The sequence below is a fragment of the Salvelinus fontinalis genome, chromosome 16, assembly GCF_029448725.1.
Source record: "Salvelinus fontinalis isolate EN_2023a chromosome 16, ASM2944872v1, whole genome shotgun sequence".
In the NCBI taxonomy this organism is placed as follows: Eukaryota; Metazoa; Chordata; class Actinopteri; order Salmoniformes; family Salmonidae; genus Salvelinus; species Salvelinus fontinalis.
In genome coordinates, this window is record NC_074680.1 from 11,947,963 (window position 1) to 11,972,505 (window position 24,543).

The 24,543-nt window shown below is 44.6% G+C and overlaps 1 protein-coding gene across 1 annotated transcript; it reads left to right on the plus strand.

Moving 5' to 3' along the window:
* Positions 1–3,256: 3,256 nt before the first annotated feature.
* kif28 (kinesin family member 28) lies at positions 3,257–23,298 on the plus strand. Its single transcript, XM_055864398.1, has 25 exons — positions 3,257–3,364; positions 3,576–3,767; positions 4,244–4,447; positions 4,681–4,716; positions 4,835–4,954; positions 5,907–6,014; positions 6,423–6,577; positions 6,713–6,824; positions 7,235–7,302; positions 7,404–7,546; positions 7,951–8,072; positions 8,162–8,252; positions 8,350–8,410; positions 8,652–8,775; positions 9,733–9,895; positions 10,228–10,346; positions 11,424–11,531; positions 16,601–16,822; positions 16,895–16,965; positions 17,360–17,494; positions 17,605–17,771; positions 18,174–18,271; positions 18,415–18,550; positions 18,625–18,776; positions 18,971–23,298. Exons 1-25 carry the CDS (start codon positions 3,290–3,292, stop codon positions 19,127–19,129), a joined length of 3,141 nt encoding a protein of 1,046 aa, XP_055720373.1. The 5' UTR covers positions 3,257–3,289; the 3' UTR covers positions 19,130–23,298.
* The last annotated feature ends 1,245 nt before the right edge of the window (positions 23,299–24,543 follow it).

A 24,543-nucleotide genomic window follows, 5' to 3' on the forward strand; every position in this document is an offset into this window, starting at 1 on the left:
CATTGAACTTGAAACCGTGTAACCTGTTTTTTTTTTTAAAGTAGTTTAGAATTGATTTCGCCAATTAGCTTCAGCGGGCCGGTGTACAACCATGGTTTGACTTTGGATAACCTATCTGTGGGGCTAGTTGGGGACGTCAATATATTACACAATGTAAATGGAACTATTTTCATGTTGCACACTTAGTTTTCTCAAATGCTTTCATTTTTTATATGCATTACTACAATTTATAGTTGATTTAGGTTATTTCATTGAAATTTGGATCTATGGAAATGTTTAATTAGTGTCCCATGTACACTAATTTAGTGCGGGTCCCTAACTAGCGCCATCGGGTCAGTGTGCTGAACATTACAATCGTGTTGGATGCAGCTGCGTTCTGAATTGATGATTACCTTGGTGCTGTGGCTATGTGGGCAGGATTTAAATAAACCATCCCAAAGAATGTATGTACCCTTCATTCCGTGACTTTTTCTCCTAATCTCGCAAATCTCTGTTTAGGATTTACTTTGACCAACATTTATCGTATTTACACTTTAGTACATTTTGACTAGAATAAATATTTCTGACTCATCGATGCCACATAGGCAGTTTTCAACTAGAGAATTTGTTTTTTTTTCTTTTTCAGTTGCTCTTTAAGACGAGTTCATGTCTGTCCAATGTTCTGCTAGTACTGCTTTTAGTAGCAAGTACTAAAACTGGATCCTGGATGGCTAGAAACCATGTGTACATCTAGTAGTCGGACACAAGTATTTGAATTGTCACACCAGCCAGGTTTCCATCCAACCTTTTTATGCGAGTAAAGTACATGTTGGATAAAAATGTCATGACAGGCCTTGATGTAAACAGAACATTTGTCGGTAAACTTTCCAAATATGGAGAAAACAATACGCTAGACCAAGGTGGGATCTTTTTGTGTCATTAAAATGTATTATGCGAGAAATGCCGGAAGTGCTTTAATGCGCAAATATTGATTATAATAAACATACCAAATTAAACGGAGTCACGCACGCGATGACGTGTGGTCCAACTACAACTCGTCGGGAAAGCATGCTGTTTATTAGGATACTAATGAAACAAACGCTAAACTTAATAGGATGGTAAAAGGGCAAGGTGATGAGCTTGATGCTCCTTTCCAAAAAAATATCGAGGTTCTTATTCTGGTGACGTGAAGATTGATGCTTGGCTGTCGTTTGAAAAATATACTTGCTCTTTTGTCCATAATCTCATGAAGGGTATATATACTTGTATTTATTTTTCGGTACATGGGAATTTAACAGCAAAGGGTATTTTTATGTGCACTGCGTCATCACGCACATCGACCACAAATCAATTTGATATAAACTTCTCTGGTGAGCAAATGCGCATGTTGATTTTATGCAGATTTTTGAATATTCGCCTGAAAATCTGTCACCAATTGGATGGAGACCTAGCTACTGACTCATGAACAATTAAGATCAAGGTCAGGTCGAGCTAAAGGTTTTACTTGAGCGTAAAGGGGCCAATCATGAGTAGGAAATTGGTCGTAAATGCTGAGAATAGATACATTTTACTCCTACTTTTATGGGTAAAAACAAAAGCTATTCATAAAGCCTCTTTAGTCATAAGATTCCCACCTAGTTTACAGATATTTAGGAGACCTCATGAGCAGGTGCAGACTTAGTGATTTGGAAGTCCCGACCTCCTATTTTTTTATGGGTTTTATAGTTACGACTAATTTAACTGTAACAATGTATTACCGTGTAATGTGCCATGAACACAACCAGTCATCATGTTTTTTATCTGATTGTCACTTCAAAAAGTAGGTTACCTTCGCACATTTATCCAAAATAATTCCAGCATCCGAACAGAGCACCTGCCAACTTTCCTTCAATTCGCAAGTGGCTGAAAGCATCCGAGCGGATGAAACATGATGCTGTCAGCCCCTCTGTCTTACTGTATGTAGCCTGAGTATGACATGCCATACTCTTTTTGTCCAGACAGCATCAGGTACATGGTCTACGCATACATGTCCTCTGCCTTGATGACAATGGCAGTATTATCAGCAGTACTTGTATTTTTACTAATAGTCTAGACTTACTGTACATGTAACAGTATCTCTTGCGCTTTTGACAACGATTTCACATGAGGTCTATTTTACAATTATATGTCTAAATACTTATAACCACGAGGCTAATCAATAAACATGTTTTTCCTTTGATTATTTAATTACCTTCATCGTGTTATTTCATGTTATCCATTTGGAGTATAACATCACGTTGTTAAAAAATGTCTAAACTGGAAATGCCTATAAATTGGGCAATTGAAGGAATCTAGGGCACGGTTTCCCAAACTTTGGTAAAAAATAATAATTCAATATTAGGCAATAATTAAGAGTAGGCAAATTAATTGGTCGTGCCAGGTAAAAATTACATAAAACTTTTTACCATTACAACATTTGATTTATGTACAGTCACATTCACTGTGTTTGTCTGAAGCGTGTTACCCATAGAGTTCACAGCTGGCGATGCCTCATCGCGATTGGTTATTCCCCATCATTTGCAACAACGTCAATGAGCATCAAACGGTCATGATTACCAGCCAAGATAAACTTTTATGAATTGTTTATTCTCCTCGCTCAGATCTTGTCTGGGCAATGTCTTAACATCATCCTTTAACCTACTCTGAGCTGGGAGTATCAAAACCGGTTTGAACAGGATTCCTATGACCTTTTCTGAGATGATTTGTGTGATAGAATTATGCCATGGTGGTATAAGATTGATGGCTACTATATGTGGGCAGGGGGGTGTTAGTACTGGCTCATACAGCGACAAAAGTTAACTGTGAGTGTTTGTAATCTTCCTTTCTAAAGGTTTCTGTGTGTGTGTCTGTAGTCTCCCTTTCAAAAAAGGCTGTGTGTCTGTAGCCTTTATAAAAGGTGCGTAGCTTTCCTTTATAAAAGGCGCTGGGTCTGTGTATAATTCATACAGAGAGATGGAGAGTGAAAGTGATCACCTGGCTGCTCATGTTACTTAGCTACTCGCCTGTGCTGCATCTCAATAGCCTGGAGTGGTCTCCTCTCCCCGTCTCCTCTCCTTCACCTGAAAACACAGACTTGATGAAAGCAACATGGATGATGGATTTCAGGACATCTATTTCACCTGTCTGGTTCTGAGCCAAAACATCAGTGCAGACGGAGGAGAGAAGACAATGACGAGGAAGCTGCTCTAGACTATTGAGCTGCAGCCCTGGTGCTGCTGTCAGTGGGTGCAGGGTGTCACCCAGCCTTTCCCTTACAGAAGCAGGGACGATCATGAGGGCTAAAGGAGCAGAGATGCCGGGGAAGGACTGTGTCAAAGTGGCCGTACGCGTCAGACCCTTCAACAAGGTCAGTTGTGGACAGATCTGGGATGTTTCTAGTTGTTTGTTAGGTTTAGTATTTCTCTCCTACTACTTTTTCTAGGACATGATCCATCATCAGACTGTGTCATGCTATCATGACAATCTGCACTGTGTTTTGTGTACTATGTGGTCCTGCACCAATACTATACCTGCTGCACTGGTCCCCCACCCCCACGTCTCTCCCCTCCCGTGCCCAGAGAGAGAGGGACGCAGGCGGCCGCTGCATTATCTCTATGGCCTCCAGCACCATCACCATCCAGGACCCTCGGAACAGCCAGAGCCCACGCTCCTTCTGCTTTGACTATGCCTACTGGTCCCACAGCGGCTTCACCAGAGACTGCTCTGGCCTGTACGTACCTGAGGAGCCTGGAGGACGATATGCTGACCAGGTGAGGAGTTGGAGAGGGGGAGAAGAGGAGAGGAGGAGAAGATACTTAGTAACACTCTCTGTCCCCTCAGGGTAGTAATGCTGTATATTCTCCCTCAGGGCAGTAACACTCTCTGTATCCTCAGGGTAGGAACTCTGTATAATCTCCCTCAGGTTAATAACTCTGTATATTCTCCCTCGGGGCAGTAACACTCTCTGTCCCCTCAGGGTAGTAACTCTGTATATTCTCCCTCAGGGCAGTAACACTCTCTGTCCCCTCAGCGTAGTAACGCTTTATATTCTCCCTCAGGGCAGTAACACTCTCTGTATCCTCAGGGTAGTAACGCTGTATATTCTCCCTCAGGGCAGTAACACTCTCTGTATCCTCAGGGTAGTAACTCTGTATATTCTCCCTCAGGGCAGTAACACTCTCTGTCCCCTCAGGGTAGTAACTCTGTATATTCTCCCTCAGGTCAGTAACACTCTCTGTCCCCTCAGGGTAGTGTGTTCCAGGACCTGGGGGAGGGGATCCTGGAGAATGCCCTTCAAGGTTATAACGCCACCCTGCTAGCCTACGGGCAGACTGGCTCAGGGAAGAGCTACTCCATGGTCGGGTACGGACCCAACAAGGGCCTGGTGCCCACGCTCTGTGACAAACTGTTTCAGGCCATCAGGGCCAACCAGGACAGCCGACAGTGCCAGGTGTGTAGGTCTGAAATATGACTTTTTTTAAATCTATAAAACAAATAAGAAATAAACTTAAAAATAAGCATTGTTTTTGTTACGTTGACAGCTCACAGATAGACAAACTGTACCAAAAGGCAACCACAACACAGGACAATTACACAAACAAAACAAGAAGACAATAACTAATATCACAGCCAGAAATCATTTTTGATTTTTATCATTTTCAATGGGCTCCTCTGTTCCCCAAGGTCTTTTTCAGCATGTTGGAAATCTACAATGAACAGGTAAGTCTGGGCTTGTCTCTGTCATGCCTGTTGAAAACTCTTGAGTATTTGACATGTACAGTTCCCAGCTGATCTGTCCAGGTTTTGACCCCAAGCCCTTGCCCCCCTCCTCCTCCAGGTGGTTGACCTCTTGTCACGGGGGTCTCGGTCTCCGGGGGGACTGCGTGTCCGAGAGGAGCAGCAGAGAGGCTTCTATGTGGAGGGGCTTCGCAGGGTCCCCTGTGACAGCGCCCCACAGGTGCAACATTTCATTATTATCTCTACATACAGTGAAACAATACAATGACTATGAGGTTGACGTGCAGACTGTCAGCTTTACTTTTGAGGTGATTTCGTCCATATTGGGTGAACCGTTTAGAAATTAGAGCACTTTTTGTACATAGTCCCCCCATTTTAGGGGACCAAAAGTATTGGGAGAAATTCACATATATTATGGGTTTTAAAATAGTAAAAAGTTAAGTATTTGGTCTCATATTCGTAGCACGCATTCATAGACTACATCATGCTTGTGTAGCTACAAAAATGAGTGAGAAAGTTAGATGCACAAATATCATATCCTCGCAATAATGCTAACCTCCCCTGTCCCTGTAATGGTGAGAGGTTAGCATGCCTTGGGGGTACTATATTTGTGCGTCTGTAACTTTCTCCCTCATCATTATTCACAATTATTTCAGGATTATCCGTTATCGTAGTGGCATCCACATTAATGTGGAAGTGTTTAGGGACATATTCTATTCTTATTTACAATAAAAGTGACTCCAAAATGACACACTAAATTATTTACCATTAATTTCTATAGGGCACAAAATGATCTGAAACTCACCAAAGCAAACAGCAAATGCATCCAACAAATTTGTGGAGTCAAAAGCTTGATGTAGTCATTGTGTGTTAGGAATATGGGACCAAATACTTCCCTTTTTACTACTCTCTAACATAGCAGTCTAACAAATGTGAATTTCTCCCAAAACCTTTGGTCCTGTAAAATGGGGGACTATGTACAAAAAGTGCTGTAATTTCTAAACAGTTCACCCGATACGGACGAAAATACCCTCAAATTAAAGCTTTAAACTCATAGTCATTGTATAAGTTCAATGTCACAGTCCCAATACTTTTGGAGCTCACTGTATATGTATCAATATTATTATTATTATTTTTAATCTAATTGATATATATATATATATATATTGTAGGTGGAGCAACTGATGGAGCAGGGGACGAGGATGCGTACCACGGCCACCACACACATGAACGCCAACAGCAGCCGCTCACACATGCTCATCATCCTCCAGCTCAAACAGGTAAGTCACATTGCCCAGTCAACCCCTAGCCCCTAATCCCTAAACACTTCTGCTCTGAGAGGATTAGATAAGTATGGAAAAAGCTTGACCTTGCCATTGGATAAGCCAGAATGTACTTTTTTCTTGTTGGATACATCTGTCCAATCCTTTCAGATCAGTGGAGGCTGCTGAGGGGAGGACGGCTCATAATAATGTCCGGAACAGAGCAAATGAAAAAGCATCCGTCCACTCATTCCGCTCCAGCCATTACCACGAGCTCGTCCTCCCCAATTAAGGTGCCACCAACCTCCTGTACTTCAGATGTACACAGGTGCCAAGGGGGGTAGGGGCGAGAGGGGTTGATTTGGGTGTTAGATATGGCCCTTGGTGTTGTTATTGTATCTCTGACCCTCTCCTGTCCCTCTGCAGATCTTCTCTGAGGAGAGCATCACCAAGCAGTCTAACATCAACCTGGTGGACCTGGCGGGCAGCGAGAGACAGCGGGTGTCAGGCTCCGAGGCCGACCGGCTCAAAGAGGGCACAGCCATCAACCTCAGCCTCACCACCCTGGGCAACGTCATCAGGTCAGGGAGAGATCTGCCCTCCACGCCAACACGTCACCAAAAACTCTTTCTATATTCATATATTTTATCCAGCACTGCTTTTTGTATTCCTACTTCTCTCATCTCTCCTTCCCCCTCCTCCTCCTCTCCCTGCAGTGCCCTTGCTGATGTAGCGGTAGGGAAGAAAGTAGTCCATATCCCATATAGAGACTCTGTCCTCACCAAGCTGCTGCAGTCTGCCCTGGGGGGGAACAGCCGTACTGTCATGGTAACCATTTGTCTACACCCTTAGGAAAAAAAGATGCTATCTAGAACCTAAACAGGTTCTTTAGCTGTCCCCATAGGAGAACCCGTTGGAGAAGCCTTATTGGTTCCAGGTAGAACCGTTTTGGTTACAGGTAAAAACCCTTTCCACAGAGGGTTCTTAATGGAACCCGAACCAAAATGGTTCTCCTATGGGGACAACCGTAACCCTTTTGGAACCCTTTTTTGTAAGAGTGTAGCATGCACCTCTTAACATCTAAAGATATGATTAATATCCTATGATTAGCTTTTTTTGGGGGGGGGGGGGCAAAAATGTGTTAATATTATGGTCGGGTAAACTCACAAAAAGTGAGTCGGTCTTGAGCTCTCTTACCATATGCCCTGCCTGTCATAACTAAATACCAGAATGCTCAGATTGCAGCTCTGAGTCCAGCTGATATCTGTTATGAAGAGTCTATCTCAACCCTGCGATATGCTGAAAGGTACAGTAGGCCCAGCATTCCTTCTTTGTTAGAAAACTTAGTATTTGACATATACAGTACAGTTCACAGATGCCCCCCCCCCCCCCCCCCCCCTCCCTTAGGGCAAAGCGTATTCAGAACCGTGCGGTGGTGAATGAGAGTCCCACGGAGCGCCTGGTGAAGGAGCTGAAGGCTGAGAACGCCAGGCTCCTGCAGAGACTCAGCCGTCTGGGACAGGAGGGACGCAGGGCAGAGGACGAAACCAGTAGGAGATGGAGGGAGGGAGGGAGGGAAGGAGGGAGGGACGCAGGGCAGAGGACGAAACCAGTAGGAGATGGAGGGAGGGAGGGAGGGAGGGCAGAGGACGAAACCAGTAGGAGATGGAGGGGAGGAGGGAGGGACGCAGGGCAGAGGACGAAACCAGTAGGAGATGGAGGGAGGGAGGGCAGATGAGGAAACCAGTAGGAGATGGAGGGAGGGAGGGCAGATGAGGAAACCAGTAGGAGATGGAGGGAGGGAGGGCAGATGAGGAAACCAGTAGGCTGGAGATGGAGATAGGGGGGAGGGATGTCGAGGGCAGCATAGTTGGGACTTGGAGCGATAGCAGGAGGAGTAAGAGCAGGGAGAAGAGATAATATGTAGCTGTATTTATGTTGTTGTTGTGTCCAGAGGAGCTGCGTCGGCTGTTGACCCATAACGAGCTGCAGATCAGAGCCATCCAGACGCTCTGGGAACAACATCTACAGGAGGCCTTGAAGGACTGGGAGCAGCAGTATGCGACTATCACACAGGTACGCATGCACACGGACACACGCACGCCCCTCATACCTCCCACTTCCTCACGCCACCCTCTCTCTCCATGTCTCTCTCTCTTTCTCAGGAGCGGAGGATGATGCAGATGCATCCGTACATCCTGAACATCAACGAGGATACTCAGCTGTCCGGGGTGGTCAAGCTCTTCATCCAGGAGGGTGAGTCTCTCCTCTGCCCCAGACTACAGCTTTACGGTCGAATGAACATACACACACTCAATCAAGACTTTGGGAATTGTGTGTGTGTGTTTTATAGGTGAGTGGGATATAGGGCTCTCTGACTCTTCACCCAGGTCCATCTCAATCAGGGGCCTAGGGTGAGTATGACACACACACAAAAATATTTTGAAAACTTGCAAATTGGCTTTGAATTCATCACACTTTTTTATCAAGCACAAAACCTGAATAAATTCGGACTGCGTTTCAGACAGGTGCTGCTTTGTTTGGTTCATTTATGACATCAATAAAAGGGACAGTCTGGGAATGGTACATACATGTTATAAATAGTTACGAAAAAAGAAAATAAAGGTCACCAATAAACCCTTTTTACCTCCTCAGGATCCAGGAGCGTCACGCTGTGTTCAGTAACGTCCAGCGTAGGGTGTACCTGACCCCACTGGCGGGGTCAAATGTCATTGTCAACGGAACACCCATCTCCCAGAAGACCGAGCTGCAGCACCTGGTTCGTCTCCATGGAATCAAACTATTTCTGCCATTTTGAAACAGGTGGAACTATAGGACACATACTCAGCGTAGTTCAGACATTAGTCGCATCATGGTCAAAACTGATGAGCACGAACATGAGCACGAGTTTTTCATATGGGCTTAATAAGAGGTAAGGGTAAAGGTTAAGGGTTAAAATAACATTTACGGTGCAATCGGAAAGTATTCAGACCACTTGACCTTTTCCACAATTTGTGGATTAAATTGTTTTTTCCCCCCTGATCAATCTGCACACAATACCCCATAATAACAAAGCAACAATTTAAATATCACATTTACAAATGTTTTGGTATCCTTCCCCAGATCTGTGCCTCGACACAATCCTGTCTCGGAGCTATACGGACAATTCCTTCGACCTCATGGCTTGGTTTTTGCTCTGACATTAACTGTCAACGGTGTCACCTTATATAGACAGGTGTGTGCCTTTCCAAATCATGTCCAATCAATTGAATTTACCACAGGTGGACTCCAATCAAGTTGTAGAAACATCTCACGGATGGTCAATGCAAACAGGATGCACCTGAGCTCAATTTCGAGTCTCATAGCAAAGGGTCTGAATACTTATGTAAAAATATATTTTTTAAATGTATTTTTAATGAATTAGCAAAAACAATTGCAAACCTGTTTTCGCTCTGTCATTATGGGGTGTTGTGTGTAAAAAAGTATTTAATACATTTTAGAATAAGGCGGTAACTTAACAAAATGTGGAAAAAGTCAAGGGGTCTGAATACTTTTCGAATGCACTGTATGGCTAGTAATAATCCCTATAGTTAGTCTCCCATCTTCTCTAGCATGACCAGATTGTGATGACCACCACTGCCCCTATCATATGCACTATGCCCTCGGAAGTGGACAATGGTTTAAGTCCTTGAGTCCTACCCTCATATCAACCCGTCCTCTGCCCCCTCGCCTCTAGGACCGACTCATCCTGGGTTCTAACAGCACCTACCTGTTCATCGGCTACCCATCTGAGAGGGGCGGGGATGACTGGAGTCGCTATGACTACGACTATTTCCAGTCTGAACTGGCAGCCGCTGAGGGCATCAACCTCCACTCACTGTGTGAGGAGCAGACACAGGGTAGGAGAGAGAGAGAGATGGAGGGAGGGAGAGAGAGAGAGTGAATGAGAGAGACAGAGTGAGAGAAAGAGAGAGAGGAAGGGAGTGTGGGTGGGTGTGGGTGTGCATGCATGTGACAGAGGTAAAAAGAGAGAGAAAGGGTAGAATAATCCTTTTTAGAGAGCAAACGCGTGTGTAAGAGAGTGGCAGAGAGAAACGGGGAGAAGTATCAGTCTCCTAGAGAGAGAGAGCTACTGTGTGCGAGACAGAAAGAGAGAGATTACCTAGATATTAGTGTCTCACACAGAAATTGATGATGTGTGTATCTCCGCTCTCTCTGTCTCCCCCTGTAGGTGACTCCAGTGCAGTCCCCAGTCAGACTGACCCTAGTCTCCTGGCTGTTTTCTATGACTACATCAAACTGATGCCCATGGTGGCTGAGGCCAACCAGATGAGCCAGGAGCTACACAAGGTGACAGATAAACACAATATTATACCTTTAAAGGAATACTTCCTGATTTTGTCAATGTAGCCCTTTACCTACTTCCCCATGGTCAGATGAGCTCATAGATACCATTTGTATGTCTCTGCGTGCAGTATGAAGGAAGTCGCTAATTGCTTACTAGCGTTACTTAGTATTTGCTCGTGAAACTACCTCTAACTTCCTTCATACTGGACGCAGAGACTTCAAAATGGTATCCATGAGTTAATCTGACTCTGGGGAAGTAGATTGACCAAATCCTGAAGTATCACTTTAATACTGATGGGTTTGACATTCTGTTTTATAATTACCCATCATGCATGGTTTACATGTTAATGCGGCAACATTTTCATCCTGAGATTTGCATCATTAAATCATAAGGTAGAGATTTGCATCATTAGATCATAAGGTAGAGATTTAGATCATAAGGTAGAGATTTAGATCATAAGGTAGAGATTTACATCATTAGATCATAAGGTAGAGATTTACATCATTAGATCATAAGGTAGAGATTTACATCATTAGATCATAAGGTAGAGATTTAGATCATTAAATCATAAGGTAGAGATTTGCATCATTAGATCATAAGGTAGAGATTTAGATCATAAGGTAGAGATTTAGATCATAAGGTAGAGATTTACATCATTAGATCATAAGGTAGAGATTTACATCATTAGATCATAAGGTAGAGATTTACATCATTAGATCATAAGGTAGAGATTTACATCATTAGATCATAAGGTAGAGATTTACATCATTAGATCATAAGGTAGAGATTTACATCATTAGATCATAAGGTAGAGATTTGCATCATTAGATCATAAGGTAGAGATTTGCATCATTAGATCATAAGGTAGAGATTTGCATCATTAGATCACAACGTCCCCCATCATTCTCAACATCCCTAAAACCAAGGTCCTTTTACTTGTGTTTGTGAGAAAAATATGTAATTTTTAGATAACAATGAATTATATAGTGTTATTTCCCTGGAATTCAGTTTGTATTGACTACTGGACGTAATCTGAGTAACGCTAAACCATTACATGAATCATCTACTTATGTGTCCAGGGGGTGGAATTTAAACTGGAGATTAAGAACCTGGCGTTATCAGACTCTAAAGGTCATGACTTGGAGAAGGAGATCGCTGTCAGAGTGACATCACTGGAAAACAAACAGGTGGGGAGACCATGCTGTCAATCACACCTCCTGAATATTGTCATACTAGATGACTTTAATATCTCTACATGGAACATAACTTGACCCATTTAGATATGAACACTATCAACCCCTAAATTACTGCAAGGTCCCCTTGTGGTTTTCTTCCAAAGCCATATTTGATTATAATCTCTATATACAGTCGTGGCCAAAAGTTGAGAATGACACAAATACATATTTTCACAAAGTCTGCTGCCTCTGTTTGTATGATGGTAATTTTCATATACTCCAGAATGTTATGAAGAGTGATCAGATGAACTGCAATTAGTTGCAAAGTCCCTCTTTGCCATGCAAACGAACTGAATCCCCCCAAAACATTTCCACTGCATTTCAGCCCTGCCACAAAAGGACCAGCTGACATCCTGTCAGTGATTCTCTCATTAACACAGGTGTGAGTGTTGACGAGGACAAGGCTGGAGATCACTCTGTCATGCTGATTGAGTTTGAATAACAGACTGGAAGCTTCAAAAGGAGGGTGGTGCTTGGAATCATTCTTCCTCTGTCAACCACGGTTACCTGCAAGAAACACGTGCCGTCATCATTGTTTTGCACAAAAGGGCTTCACAAGCAAGGATATTGCTGCCAGTAAGATTGCACCTAAATCAACCATTTATCGGATCATCAAGAACTTCAAGGAGAGTGGTTCAATTGTTGTGTGTGAAGAAGGCTTCAGGCCGCCCAAGAAAGTCCAGCAAGCTCCAAGACCATCTCCTAAAGTTGATTCAGCTGCGGGATCGGGGCACCACCAGTACAGAGCTTGCTCAGGAATGGCAGCAGGCAGTTGTGAGTGCATCTGCACGCACAGTGAGGAGAAGACTTTTGGAGGATGGCCTGGTGTCAAGAAGGGCAGCAAAGAAGCCACTTCTCTCCAGGAAAAACATCAGGGACAGACTGATATTCTGCAAAAGGTACAGGGATAGGACTGCTGAGGACTCGGGTAAAGTCATTTTCTCTGGTGAATCCCCTTTCCGATTGTTTGGGGCATCCGGAAAAAAGCTTGTCCGGAGAAGACAAGGTGAGCGCTACCATCAGTCCTGTGTCATGCCAACAGTAAAGCTTCCTGAGACCATTCATGTGTGGGGTTGCTTCTCAGCCAAGGGAGTGGGCTCACTCACAATTTTGAGAACACAGCCATGAATAAAGAATGGTTCCAACACTTCCTCCGAGAGCAATTTCTCCCAACCATCCAGGAACAGCTTGGTTACGAACAATGCCTTTTCCAGCATGATGGAGCACCTTGCCATAAGGCAAAAGTGATAACTAAGTGGCTCGGGGAACAAAACATCGATACTTTGGGTCCATGGCCAGGAAACTCCCCAGAACTTAATCCCATTGAGAACTTGTGGTCAATCCTCAAGAGGCGGGAGGACAAACAAAAACCCACAAATTCTGACAAACTCCAAGCATTGATTATGCAAGAATGGGCTGCCATCAGTCAGGAAGTGGCCCAGAAGTTGACAGCATGCCAGGGCGGATTGCAGAGGTCTTGAAAAAGAAGGGTCAACACTGCAAATATTGACTCTTTGCATCAACTTCATGTAATTGTCAATAAAAGCCTTTGACACTTATGAAATGCTTGTAGTTATACTTCAGTATTCCATAGTAACATCTGACAAAAATATCTAAAGACACGAAAGCAGCAAACTTTGTGAAAATTAATATTTGTGTCATTCTCAAAACTTTTGGCCACGACTGTTCAGTGGCTTGCGAAAGTATTCACCCCCTTTGGGATTTTTCCTATTTTGTTGCCTTACAACCTGAAATTAAAATAGATTTTTTGGGGGTTTGTATCATTTGATTTACACAACATGCCTACCACTTTGAAGATGCAAAATATTTTTTGTGAAACAAACAAGAAATAAGACAATAAGCCACCTTTTGCAGCAATTACAGGTGCAAGTCTCTTGGGGTATGTATCTATAAGCTTGGCACATCTAGCCACTGGGATTTTTGCCCATTCTTCAAGGCAAACTGCTCAAGTTCAGCAGTATGCTTAGGGTCATTATCCTGCTGGAAGGTGAACCTCCGTCCCAGTCTCAATCTCTGGAAGACTGAAACAGGTTTCCCTCAAGAATTTCCCTGTATGTAGCGCCATCCACAATTTCTTCAATTCTGACCAGTTTCCCAGTCCCTGCCGATGAAAAACATCCCCACAGCATGATGCTGCCACCACCATGCTACACTGTGGGGATGGTGTTCTCAGGTGATGAGAGGTGTTGGGTTTGCGCCAGATATAGCGTTTTCCTTGATGGCCAAAAGGCTCAATTTTAGTCTCATCTGAGCAGAGTACCTTCTTCCATATGTTTGGGGAGTCTCCCACATTCCTTTTGGTGAACACCAAACGTGTTTGCTTATTTTTGTCTTTTATTAAGCAATTACTTTTTTTCTGGCCACTCTTCCGTAAAGCCCAGCTCTGAGTGTACGGCTTAAAGTGGTCCTATGGACAGATACTCCAATCTCCGCTGTGGAGCTTTGCAGCTCTTTGCTCCCTTTGTTGCCTCTCTGATTAATGCCCTCCTTGCCTGGTGCATGAGTTTTGGTGGGTGGCCCTCTCTTGGCAGGTTTGCTGTGGTGCCATATTCTTTCAATTTTTTTATAACGTATTTAATGGTGCTCCGTGGGATGTTCATGTTCAAGTTTCAGATATTTTTTTATAACCCAATCCTGATCTGTACTTCTCCACAACTTTGTCCCTGACCTGTTTGGAGAGCTCCTTGGTCTTCATGGTGCCGCTTGCTTGGTGGTGCCCCTTGCTTAGTGGTGTTGCAGACTGTGGAGCCTTTCAGAACAGGTGTGTATATACACTGCTCAAAAAAATAAAGGGAACACTTAAACAACACAATGTAACTCCAAGTCAATCACACTTCTGTGAAATCAAACTGTCCACTTAGGAAGCAACACTGATTGACAATAAATTTCACATGCTGTTGTGCAAATGGAATAGACAAAAGGTGGAAATTATAGGCAATTAGCAAGACACCCCCCAAAACAGGAGTGATTCTGCAGGTGGTGACCACAGACCACTTCTCAGTTCCTATGCTTCCTGGCTGATGTTTTGGTCACTTTTGAATGCTGGCAGTGCTCTCACTCTAGTGGTAGCATGAGACGGAGTCTACAACCCACACAAGTGGCTCAGGTAGTGCAGTTCATCCAGGATGGCACATCAATGCGAACTGTGGCAAAAAGGTTTGCTGTGTCTGTCAGCGTAGTGTCCAGAGCATGGAGGCGCTACCAGGAGACAGGCCAGTACATCAGGAGACGTGGAGGAGGCCGTAGGAGGGCAACAACCCAGCAGCAGGACCGCTACCTCCGCCTTTGTGCAAGGAGGTGCACTGCCAGCGCCCTGCAAAATGACCTCCAGCAGGCCACAAATGTGCATGTGTCTGCTCAAACGGTCAGAAACAGCAGCAAGGCCAGGCGGACTGGGGACAGCAAGGAGTCATCATGCCCGGTAGTCCTGACGTATGGTCCTAGGGCTCAGGTTCTCCGAGAGAGAGAAAGAAAGAGAGAACGAGAGAATTAGAGAAAGCATACTTAAATTCACACAGGACACTGGATAAGACAGGAGAAGTACTCCAGGTATAACCAACTGACCCTAGCCCCCCGACACAAACTACTGCAGCATAAATAATGGAGGCTGAGACAGGAGCGGTCAGTAGACACTCAATAGTAACTCAACCCACTCAAGTGACGCACCCCTCCCAGGGACGGCATGAAAGAGCACCAGTAAGCCAGTGACTCAGCCCCTGTAATAGGGTTAGAGGCAGAGAATCCCAGTGGAGAGAGGGGAACCGGCCAAGCAGAAACAGCAAGGGCGGTTCGTTGCTCCAGAGCCTTTCCGTTCACCTTCACACTCCTGGGCCAGACTACACTCAATCATATGACCTACTGAAGAGATAAGTCTTCAGTAAAGACTTAAAGGTTGAGATTGAGTCTGCGTCCCTCACATGGGTAGGCAGACCGTTCCATAAAAATGGAGATCTATAGGAGAAAGCCCTGCCTCCCGCTGTTTGCTTAGGAATTCTAGGGACAATTAGGAGGCCTGCGTCTTGTGACCGTAGCGTACGTATTGGTATGTACGGCAGCACCAACTCGGAAAGATAGGTAGGAGCAAGCCCATGTAACGCTTTATAGGTTAACAGTAAAACCTTGAAATCAGCCCTTGCCTTAACAGGAAGCCAGTGTAGGGAAGCTATCACTGGAGTAATATGATCAAATTTCTTGGTTCTAGTCAGGATTCTAGCAGCCATATTTAGCACTAACTGAAGTTTATTTAGTGCTTTGTCCGGTTAGCCGGAAAGTAGAGCATTGCAGTAGTCTAACCTAGAAGTAACAAATGCATGGATTAATTTTTCTGCATCATTTTTGGACAGAAAATTTCTGATTTTTGCAATGTTACGTAGATGGAAAAAAGCTGTCCTTGAAACAGTCTTGATATGTTCGTCAAAAGAGAGTTTAGGGTCAAGAGTAACGCTGAGGTCCTTCAGTTTTATTTGAGACGACTTTACAACCATCAAGATGAATTGTCAGATTTAACAGAAGATCTCTTTGTTTCTTGGGACCTAGAACAAGCATCTCTGTTTTGTCCGAGTTTAAAAGTAGAACGTTTTCAGCCATCCACTTCCTTATGTCTGAAACACAGGCTTCTAGCGAGGGCAATTTTGGGGCTTCACCATGTTTCATTGAAATGTACAGCTGTGTGTCATCCGCATAGCAGTGAAAGTTAATAGCAAAGGGGGTGAATACATATGCATGTCCCACTTTTCTGTTACTTTTTTTAAACAAGTTATTTTTTTTTCATTTCACCTTACCACTTTGGACTATTTTGTGTATGTCCATTACATGAAATCCAAATAAAAATCCATTTAAATTACAGGTTGTAATGCAACAAAATAGGAAAAACGCCAAGGGCGATGAATACTTTTGCAAGGCACTGTATAGTGTATGTAGGATCCGTGTTGCTGCATAGAGCTGAGTTAAGTGTCAGGTGTGTGTGTAACTCAGGTGAGGGTGTTGTCCTCTCCCCACAGGTGTGGCTCTGGTCCAAGGCCAAGTTTGTGAACCGCAAATTCCTGATGGAGGAGTTGTATCAGCAGCACCATACGGAGCGGAAGGGAGAGGGGGCGGCCAGGGCGCCCATGCCCAGAGACAGTGACCCTTTTTGGGATCCGCTGGAGCCCCTGCTCTTGGGCAGCGCCCACCTCTGGCTGCAGTCTCTGGCTTTCCGTATCGCACTGGAGGAACAGCTGGAGGTTGTGTGTGTGTGTGTGTGTGTGTGTGTGTGTGTGCGTGTCGTTCAATCTCATCCCTCTCTGTGATTACAGGTATTGGGGTCAGAGGGCACTGAGGAGGCCATACTGCAGGCTCAGCTTCTACCATGCAGCCCCACAGGACTGTGGGTAACATTACATTGCAGAAGAATGGGAGGCAGACACTTTACCGGGTTGTGTTCAGTACGGACAGAGAAAACGTTTTGAACCTGAACTTGTCCAATTAGAACTCAGATCTTAATTTTTCTTTTGCTATGTTGTGCCCTAATGAACACAACACAGATTTCAATAATTGCAGTCTAGAATAACGTGAAGAAGAACATGAATGGTTGGCTAGTTGAATCAGGGGTGTTAGATACTTTATGTAGCCAGTGGCCATATGTATCAAGCATTTCAGAGTGCTGATCCAGGATCAGGTCCCTGTCCATGTAATGTTATTCATTGTGATATAAAAGGCAAAACTGATCCTAAAACTCTGAGAGGTTTGATACATATGGCCCCTGGCCCTCCTGTGTCCAGGACTCTGGGGGAGGATGACATCCTGATCGACCCCTCTGAGCTACTGGGGAAACGGCTGGACTTCCAGCTGGTCCTGGATCAGTGCTGTGGCCTGCGTTGGGTCCAACAGGCCAGGAACAGAGGCGTTCAGATAGGGTGAGTGGGCTAGAGGTTTGGGGGTGGTATTTGTTATTTAGTATTAATAAGTATTTGTTCTTAATTGACTTGCCTAGAGAAAATAACTGACGTCACCTTTCCCCTGCCAGTTTCAGGATGTTCGACAGTGCCCAGCCCCTCTACACTCCGGCCGTGTGGCACAATGTCAACCCCCTGCTGGACCAGCGGGTCCACTTCACCTCTCTGCACACCTCCCAAGGCCTGCTAGAACACCTTCAGACCAGTGCCCTGGTGCTGGAGCTCTGGGGCCTACAGGGTAAGTAAGCCTGGGACTTGCCTACAAACCTGAGCCCAGTAAGGGTAAGCCTGGGGCTCGCCTACAAACCTGGGCCCAGGATAGTAAGGGTAAGCCTGGGACTTGCCGACTTGGAACTCGTACTGTATTCATACTGTGTGCATGTGTAAAGGACGTCATGCTGCTTGCTTGGTGAGTACCCCTTTCTCCTGATTCGGCTCATACCGATGATTGAACGCAGGACCTCTGCCTCGCAATCACACTTGACTGCCATCCTGAAACATCGTACCCAGCCACGCCCATGAACAGCTAGCTATGCCGCAGCGCAAGTGGAGACACTTCAGGCTGAGGAGTGAGTTTCACAGATCCCATCTGCCACACATACATGTATACCTGGGTAACGCTTGATACTTTCCTGTCCAGAGGGATGTAGAGACTTGGTGTCGTCTCTGGAGGGAGTGAGGATGACTCCAGAGGGATGCTTCCTCATCGACCACGCTGGCGCAACTGAGACAGCTACTGTGAGTCTACATCAGACATCTGTACACCACTCAGAGATTTAGAATTTGTCATATTTGTAGGACAGGCTTATAGATTTACATGAGACCTCAAAGGGTTAAATAGTATGTGTATCCACTATAGTGTGTGTGTGTGTGTGTTGCAGACAGTGGACCCTGGCTCAGAGCTGAGCTGCTCTCTGAGGGCTCTACAGCAGGATGTAGAGGAGCTGAGGAACACTAACGCTGCACTGAAGACAGAGAACAACACACTGAGGGATCAGCTCAATACAACTAGGACCGGTCAGACATGCACTAAACAACTGAACTGTTCTCTCACTCACTCTCTCACTCACTCTCTCCCCTCCTCTGTGTAGGAGCAGAGTGGGTTCGTGGTCGGTCAGAGAGGCGGGGCAGCAGTCTGCGGCCCAGCTGTGATGCAGAGTTCGCCCGCGCCCTGAAGGTCTTCTACCACAGCATGACCTCTGTCAGGGTTCAACTGCAGCGCCTGCGCAGGCACAGGCCCAGTGTATGTATCAATCAGTCAATGAATCAATCTACTTACCTACTGACTGATCTAAGATCAGTGTGTTTGTGTGTGTTTCTGCATATACTGTACATTGTGTGTGTGTGTGTGTGTGTGTGTGTGTGTGTGTGTGTGTGTGTGTGTGTGTGTGTGTGTGTGTGTGTGTGTGTGTGTGTGTGTGTGTGTGTGTGTTCCAGGAGGAGTCAGATCTCTTGGGTCTCAGGCTGTTTGTGGATGAGCAGGGTGGTCTGCTGCGTGATTTCTCAGAGCTGCTGGAGCAGAGCGTCTCCTCTCTCAAACAGGATGTGGCCGCCATTGTACGACGCAAACGGGAACGCTCAGGAATCTGGTCCTGACCCCCATCCTCGTCTAGTCCTGAACGGAACAACTGGAACTCCCCCATCAAACTAATGTAATGCCCAATTGACCCCTGGACACAACCTCTATGGCCAGGGCACTTCATGTAGATATGAAAGGATCTGATAGGTAAAAACGTGCTGTACTTCTACCTTGCTGAATGATTGGCTGGGTGGGAGTTTCAACATATTGCTTTCATATTTTCAATCCCTTCAGATTTACACAAGTGCCAAGAGGAAAAGGGTCAGTTAGGTTTTTGATCCTGTGTTTTATCGTCAACAAGTTGGGATTATATATTGGACTCCCGTAAACGCTAATGCTAACAATACTAATGTAGTGCAACTAGTGTTTGTGTGTTTACACTCCATTACATCTTGACTTTGCTGTATTACCAGAAATACAGTTGTTTCACTGCAGAGGTCAACTCTGACAATTCTGGGCCCGTATTCATGAAGTGTCTCAGAGTGCTGATCTAGAATCAGGTCCCCTGTCTATATAATTATGATTTTTTATTTTATTTCACCTTTATTTAACCAGGTAGGCCAGTTGAGAACAAGTTCTCATTTGCAACTGCGACCTGGCCAAGATAAAGCATAGCAATTCGACACATACAACAACACAGAGTTACACATGGAATAAACAAACATACAGTCAATAATACAGTAGAAAAATCTATATACAGCATGTGCAAATGAGGTAGGATAAGAGAGGTAAGGCAATAAATAGTCCATGGTGGCGAAATAATTACAATATAGCAATTAAACACTGGAATGGTAGAATGTGCAGAAGATGAATGTGCAAGTAGAGATACTGGGGTGCAAAGGAGCAAGATAAATACAGTATGGGGATGAGGTAGTTGGATGGGCTATTTACAGATGAGCTATGTACATGTGCAGTGATCTGTGAGCTGCTCTGACAGCTGGTGCTTAAAGCTAGTGAGGGAGGTAAGAGTCTCCAGTTTTAGTGATTTTTGCAGTTCCTTCCAGTCATTGGCAGCAGAGAACTGGAAGGAGAGGCGGCCAAAGGAAGAATTGGCTTTGGGGATGATCAGTGAGATATACCTGCTGGAGCGCGTGCTACGGGTGGTTGCTGCTATGGTGACCAGTGAGCTGAGATAAGGCGGGGCTTTACCTAGCAGAGACTTGTAGATGACCTGGAGCCAGTGGGTTTTGCGACGAGTATGAAGCGAGGGCCAGCCATCGAGAGCGTACAGGTCGCAGTGGTGGGTAGTGTATATGGGGCTTTGGTGACAAAACGGATGGCACTGTGATAGACTGCATCCAATTTGTTGAGTAGTGTTGGAGCCTATTTTGTAAATGACAACGCCGAAGTCGAGGATCGGTAGGATGGTCAGTTTTACGAGGGTATGTTTGGCAGCATGAGTGAAGGATGCTTTGTTTGCGAAATAGGAAGCCAATTCTAGATTTAATTTTGGACTGGAGATGTTTAATGTGAGTCTGGAAGGAGAGTTTACAGTCTAGGTATTTGTAGTTGTCCACATATTCTAAGTCAGACCCGTCCAGAGTAGTGATGCTGGATATGGGCGGGCAGGTGCGGGGAGCGATCAGTTGAAGAGCATGCATTTGGTTTTACTTGCATTTAAGAGCAGTTGCAGGCCACGGAAGGAGAGTTGTATGGCATTGAAGCTCATCTAGAGGTTAGTTAACACAGTGTCCAAAGAAGGGCCAGAGGTATACAGAATGGTGTCGTCTGCATAGAGGTGGATCAAAGAATCACTAGCAGCAAGAACAACATCATTGATGTATACAGAGAAGAGAGTCGGCCCGAGGATTGAACCCTGTGGCACCCCCATAGAGACTGCCAGAGTTCTGGACAACAGGCCCTCCGATTTGGCACACTGAACTCTATCTGAGAAGTAGTTGGTGAACCAGGCGAGGCAATCTTTTGAGAAACCAAGGCTGTTGAGTTTGCCAATAAGAATGTTGTGATTGACAGAGTCGAAAGCCTTAGCCAGGTCGATGAATACGGCTGCACAGTAATGTCTCTTATCGATGGCTGTTATGATATGTTTCGGACCTTGAGCGTGGCTGAGGTGCACACATGACCAGCTCTGAAACCAGATTGCATAGCGGAGAAGGTTGAGTGGGATTGGAAATGGTCGGTAATCTGTTTGTTAACTTGGCTTTCGAAGACCTTAGAAAGGCAGGGTAGAATAGATATAGGTCTGTAGCAGTTTGGGTCTAGAGTGTCTCCTCCTTTGAAGAGGGGGATGACCGCGGCAGCTTTCCAATCTTTGGGGATCTTAGATGATACGAAAGAGAGGTTGAACAGGCTAGTAATAGGGGTTGCAACAATTTCGGCAGATCATTTTAGAAAGAGAGGGAGAGGTTGTCTAGCCCAGCTGATTTGTAGGGGTCCAGATTTTGCAGCTCTTTCAGAACATCAGCTATCTGGATTTGGGTGAAGGAGAAATGGGGGAGGTTCGGGTGAGTTGCTTTCGGGAGCGCAGGGCTGTTGACCGGGTTAGGGGTAGCCAGGTGGAAAGCATGGCCAGCCGTAGGAAAATGCTTATTGAAATTCTCAATTATAGTGGATTTATCGGTGGTAACAGTGTTTCCTAGCCTCAGTGCAGTGGGCAGCTGGGAGGAGGTGCTCTTATTCTCCATGGACTTTACAGTGTCCCAGAACTTTTTTGAGTTTGTGCTACAGGATGCAAATTTCTGCTTGAAAAAGCTAGCCTTAGCTTTCCTAACTGCCTGTGTATATTTGTTCCTAACTTCCCTGAAAAGTTGCATATCATGGGGGCTATTCGATGCTAATGCAGAATGCCACAGGATGTTTTTGTGCTGGTCAAGGGCAGTCATGTCTCGAGAGAACCAAGGGCTGTATATGTTCTGGTTCAACATTTTTTGAATGGGGCATGCTTATTTAAGATGGTGAGGAAGGCACTTTTAAAGAATAACCATGCATCCTCTGACGGGAAGAGGTCTATATCCTTCCAGGATACCCGAGCCAGGTCGATTAGAAAGGCCTGCTCGCAGAAGTGTTTTAGGGGGCGTTTGACCGCAGACCCATTACGGATGCAGGCAATGAGGCAGTGATCGCTGAGATCTTGGTTGAAAACAGCAGAGGTGTATTTGGAGGGCAAGTTGGTTAGGATGATATCTATGAGGGTGCCCGTGTTTACGGATTTGGGGTTGTACCTGGTGGGTTCATTGATCATTTGTGTGAGATTGAGGGCATCAATCTTAGATTGTAGGATGGCCCGGGTGTTAAGCATGTCACAGTTTAGGTCTAGCAGCACGAGCTCTGAAGATAGATGGGGGGGCAATCAATTCACATATGGTGTCCAGGGCACAGCTGGGGGCAGAAGGTGGTCTATAGCAAGCGGCAACAGTGAGAGACTTGTTTCTGGAAAGACGGATTTTTAAAAGTAGAAGTTTGAATTGTTTGGGTACAGACCTGGATAGTAAGACAGAACTCTGCAGGCTATCTCTGTAGTAGATTGCAACTCCGCCCCCTTTGGCAGTTCTATCTTGTCGGAAAATGTTATAGTTAGGGATGGAAATTTCAGGGTTTTTGGTGGACTTCCTAAGCCAGGATTCAGACACGGCTAGGACATCCGGTTTGGCAGAGTGTGCTAAAGCAGTGAATAAAACAGAGTGAGGAGGCTTCTAATGTTAACATGCATGAAACATGCATCTAAAGGGGGAAGCTGGTCCTTGGTCAATACTCCTATTCTGAGATGCTTTTAGGATATGGGTCCTGATCAACATCAGAGGTTTAATAACTTCTTTATTTCAGTTTTGAAAAAAATTGAAATGAATACCGAGACAATAAATCAATTTCAATGTAATCATTGGAAATATCTTTATTGATACAGATTAAAGTTGAGAAAATCATGATAATAATTTAACAAAAATAAAGTAATTCATATTTTACTCAATTGCTATATGCAGTCAACATCAATCACATTATCATAGAGGTGATTATCATGTCATGTAGAATATGTTGTGACTCTATTGGCACATGTCTATGTTGCATTTGAATAAATGCAGTGTGGGAAAAGTGCTAAGTTAGCACATTGATACCTTACTGCACAGTATTTGAACTTATCCAAGTGTGCTCAAGACATCTTTTGGGGTTATTTTGAATGATGACTCTACACATTTTTGTGGGTTGGCTTTGGTTGTGTTTCAGATTATTTTGTGACCAATAGAGGTGAATGGTAAATAATGTATTGTGTCATTTTGGAGTGTTTTTACAATAAAGGTGACTCCAAAATGACACAATACATTATTTACCATTAATTCCTATAGGGCACAACATGATCTGAAACAGATCCATTCGGTCAAGTAAAGGGGCAACAGTGAACATAGCTGGAGCAACCTTGCCATTTTTGGAGGCATGATGCAGCGTAACAAGGGTGATAGCTAATTGTGAATATGTCTATTATAAAACTTAACGAGCCTGCTCCTGTGGAATGAAGCACCCTTACTGGGTTGCATGGAACATGCATGTCTATACACCTTAAAGCTTGGGTGACACCTCAACAAAGTGAACTAAACATGAGGTAAGTATTATCATGAAATATACAGCATGTAGTATCAGCCTACATCTGATACTATGGCTGCGTTCACACAGCCATCCTAAGAATCCAATTGAGATTTGTATTTAATATCCAATGTTTTTTTCCCCTGACTGCATATTCAGTTTGATATGTGACCCATATGAGTCTTGCGTATTGTGAACGCTGCGTGCAACACATCCGGTGTCAGGATAAATAAAAAGCAAGTTCAGCTAACTTTCTTTAATTATGTTTAATTACCGCAAACAATGAATGGCAAATGCAATTTTCGTATAAACGGGTTCGCTGTATCACCACGCAGGGTACACAGGGAACTGCAGGAAGTACGTAAACAGCTGTTCTTATATCGTGATGACATAGTTCCAACGCGTCTGTTGGCCTATCACAGTAGAGGCTGGGGGCGGTTTAGACTTTGCCCCGCCTTTGCTGGCCCTCGGATTTGTCCAAGCCCCTTGGCGCGTTCCTTTTGTCCATATCTGGTTGCTGGGTAGATTAGATCCGTCTTGTGTCTGTCGATTCTACACTGAAACAGTTCCTAATATGGTATTGTCCAGTATTTTAACCTCCTAGTGTCGTGGACAATCGTTTCAAATATAACGCTGACAAGAACTTGTAAAATCAAAACATGCTTTTTTAATACAATTGTATAGCAATCTGGAATGTCCCGCGGAACACACACCTTCCCAGAGCACTGGTTCGCTCTTTTATACACACATAGTATTATGTCCATCCCTTATGAAGTCATTCACCACCATCTGCTTTCAATTAGTTTATAATGGTGGCCGGACCCTCCATACCAGTGTGTCAACAGACCCCATGCCCCTTCCCTTCACCACTAAATCAATGCACTCTTTGTTCTGTTCT

What these genes read in the sequence shown, in the direction of transcription:
- kif28 (XM_055864398.1), top strand. Translation starts at nt 3,290, where the DNA reads ATGAGGGCTAAAGGAGCAGAGATGCCGGGGAAGGACTGTGTCAAAGTG. An exon ending in GAGGACGATATGCTGACCAG is followed by an intron (nt 3,768 to 4,243) that starts GTGAGGAGTTGG and finishes CTGTCCCCTCAG; the next exon opens with GGTAGTGTGTTCCAGGACCT. An exon ending in CCTGTGACAGCGCCCCACAG is followed by an intron (nt 4,955 to 5,906) that starts GTGCAACATTTC and finishes TATATATTGTAG; the next exon opens with GTGGAGCAACTGATGGAGCA.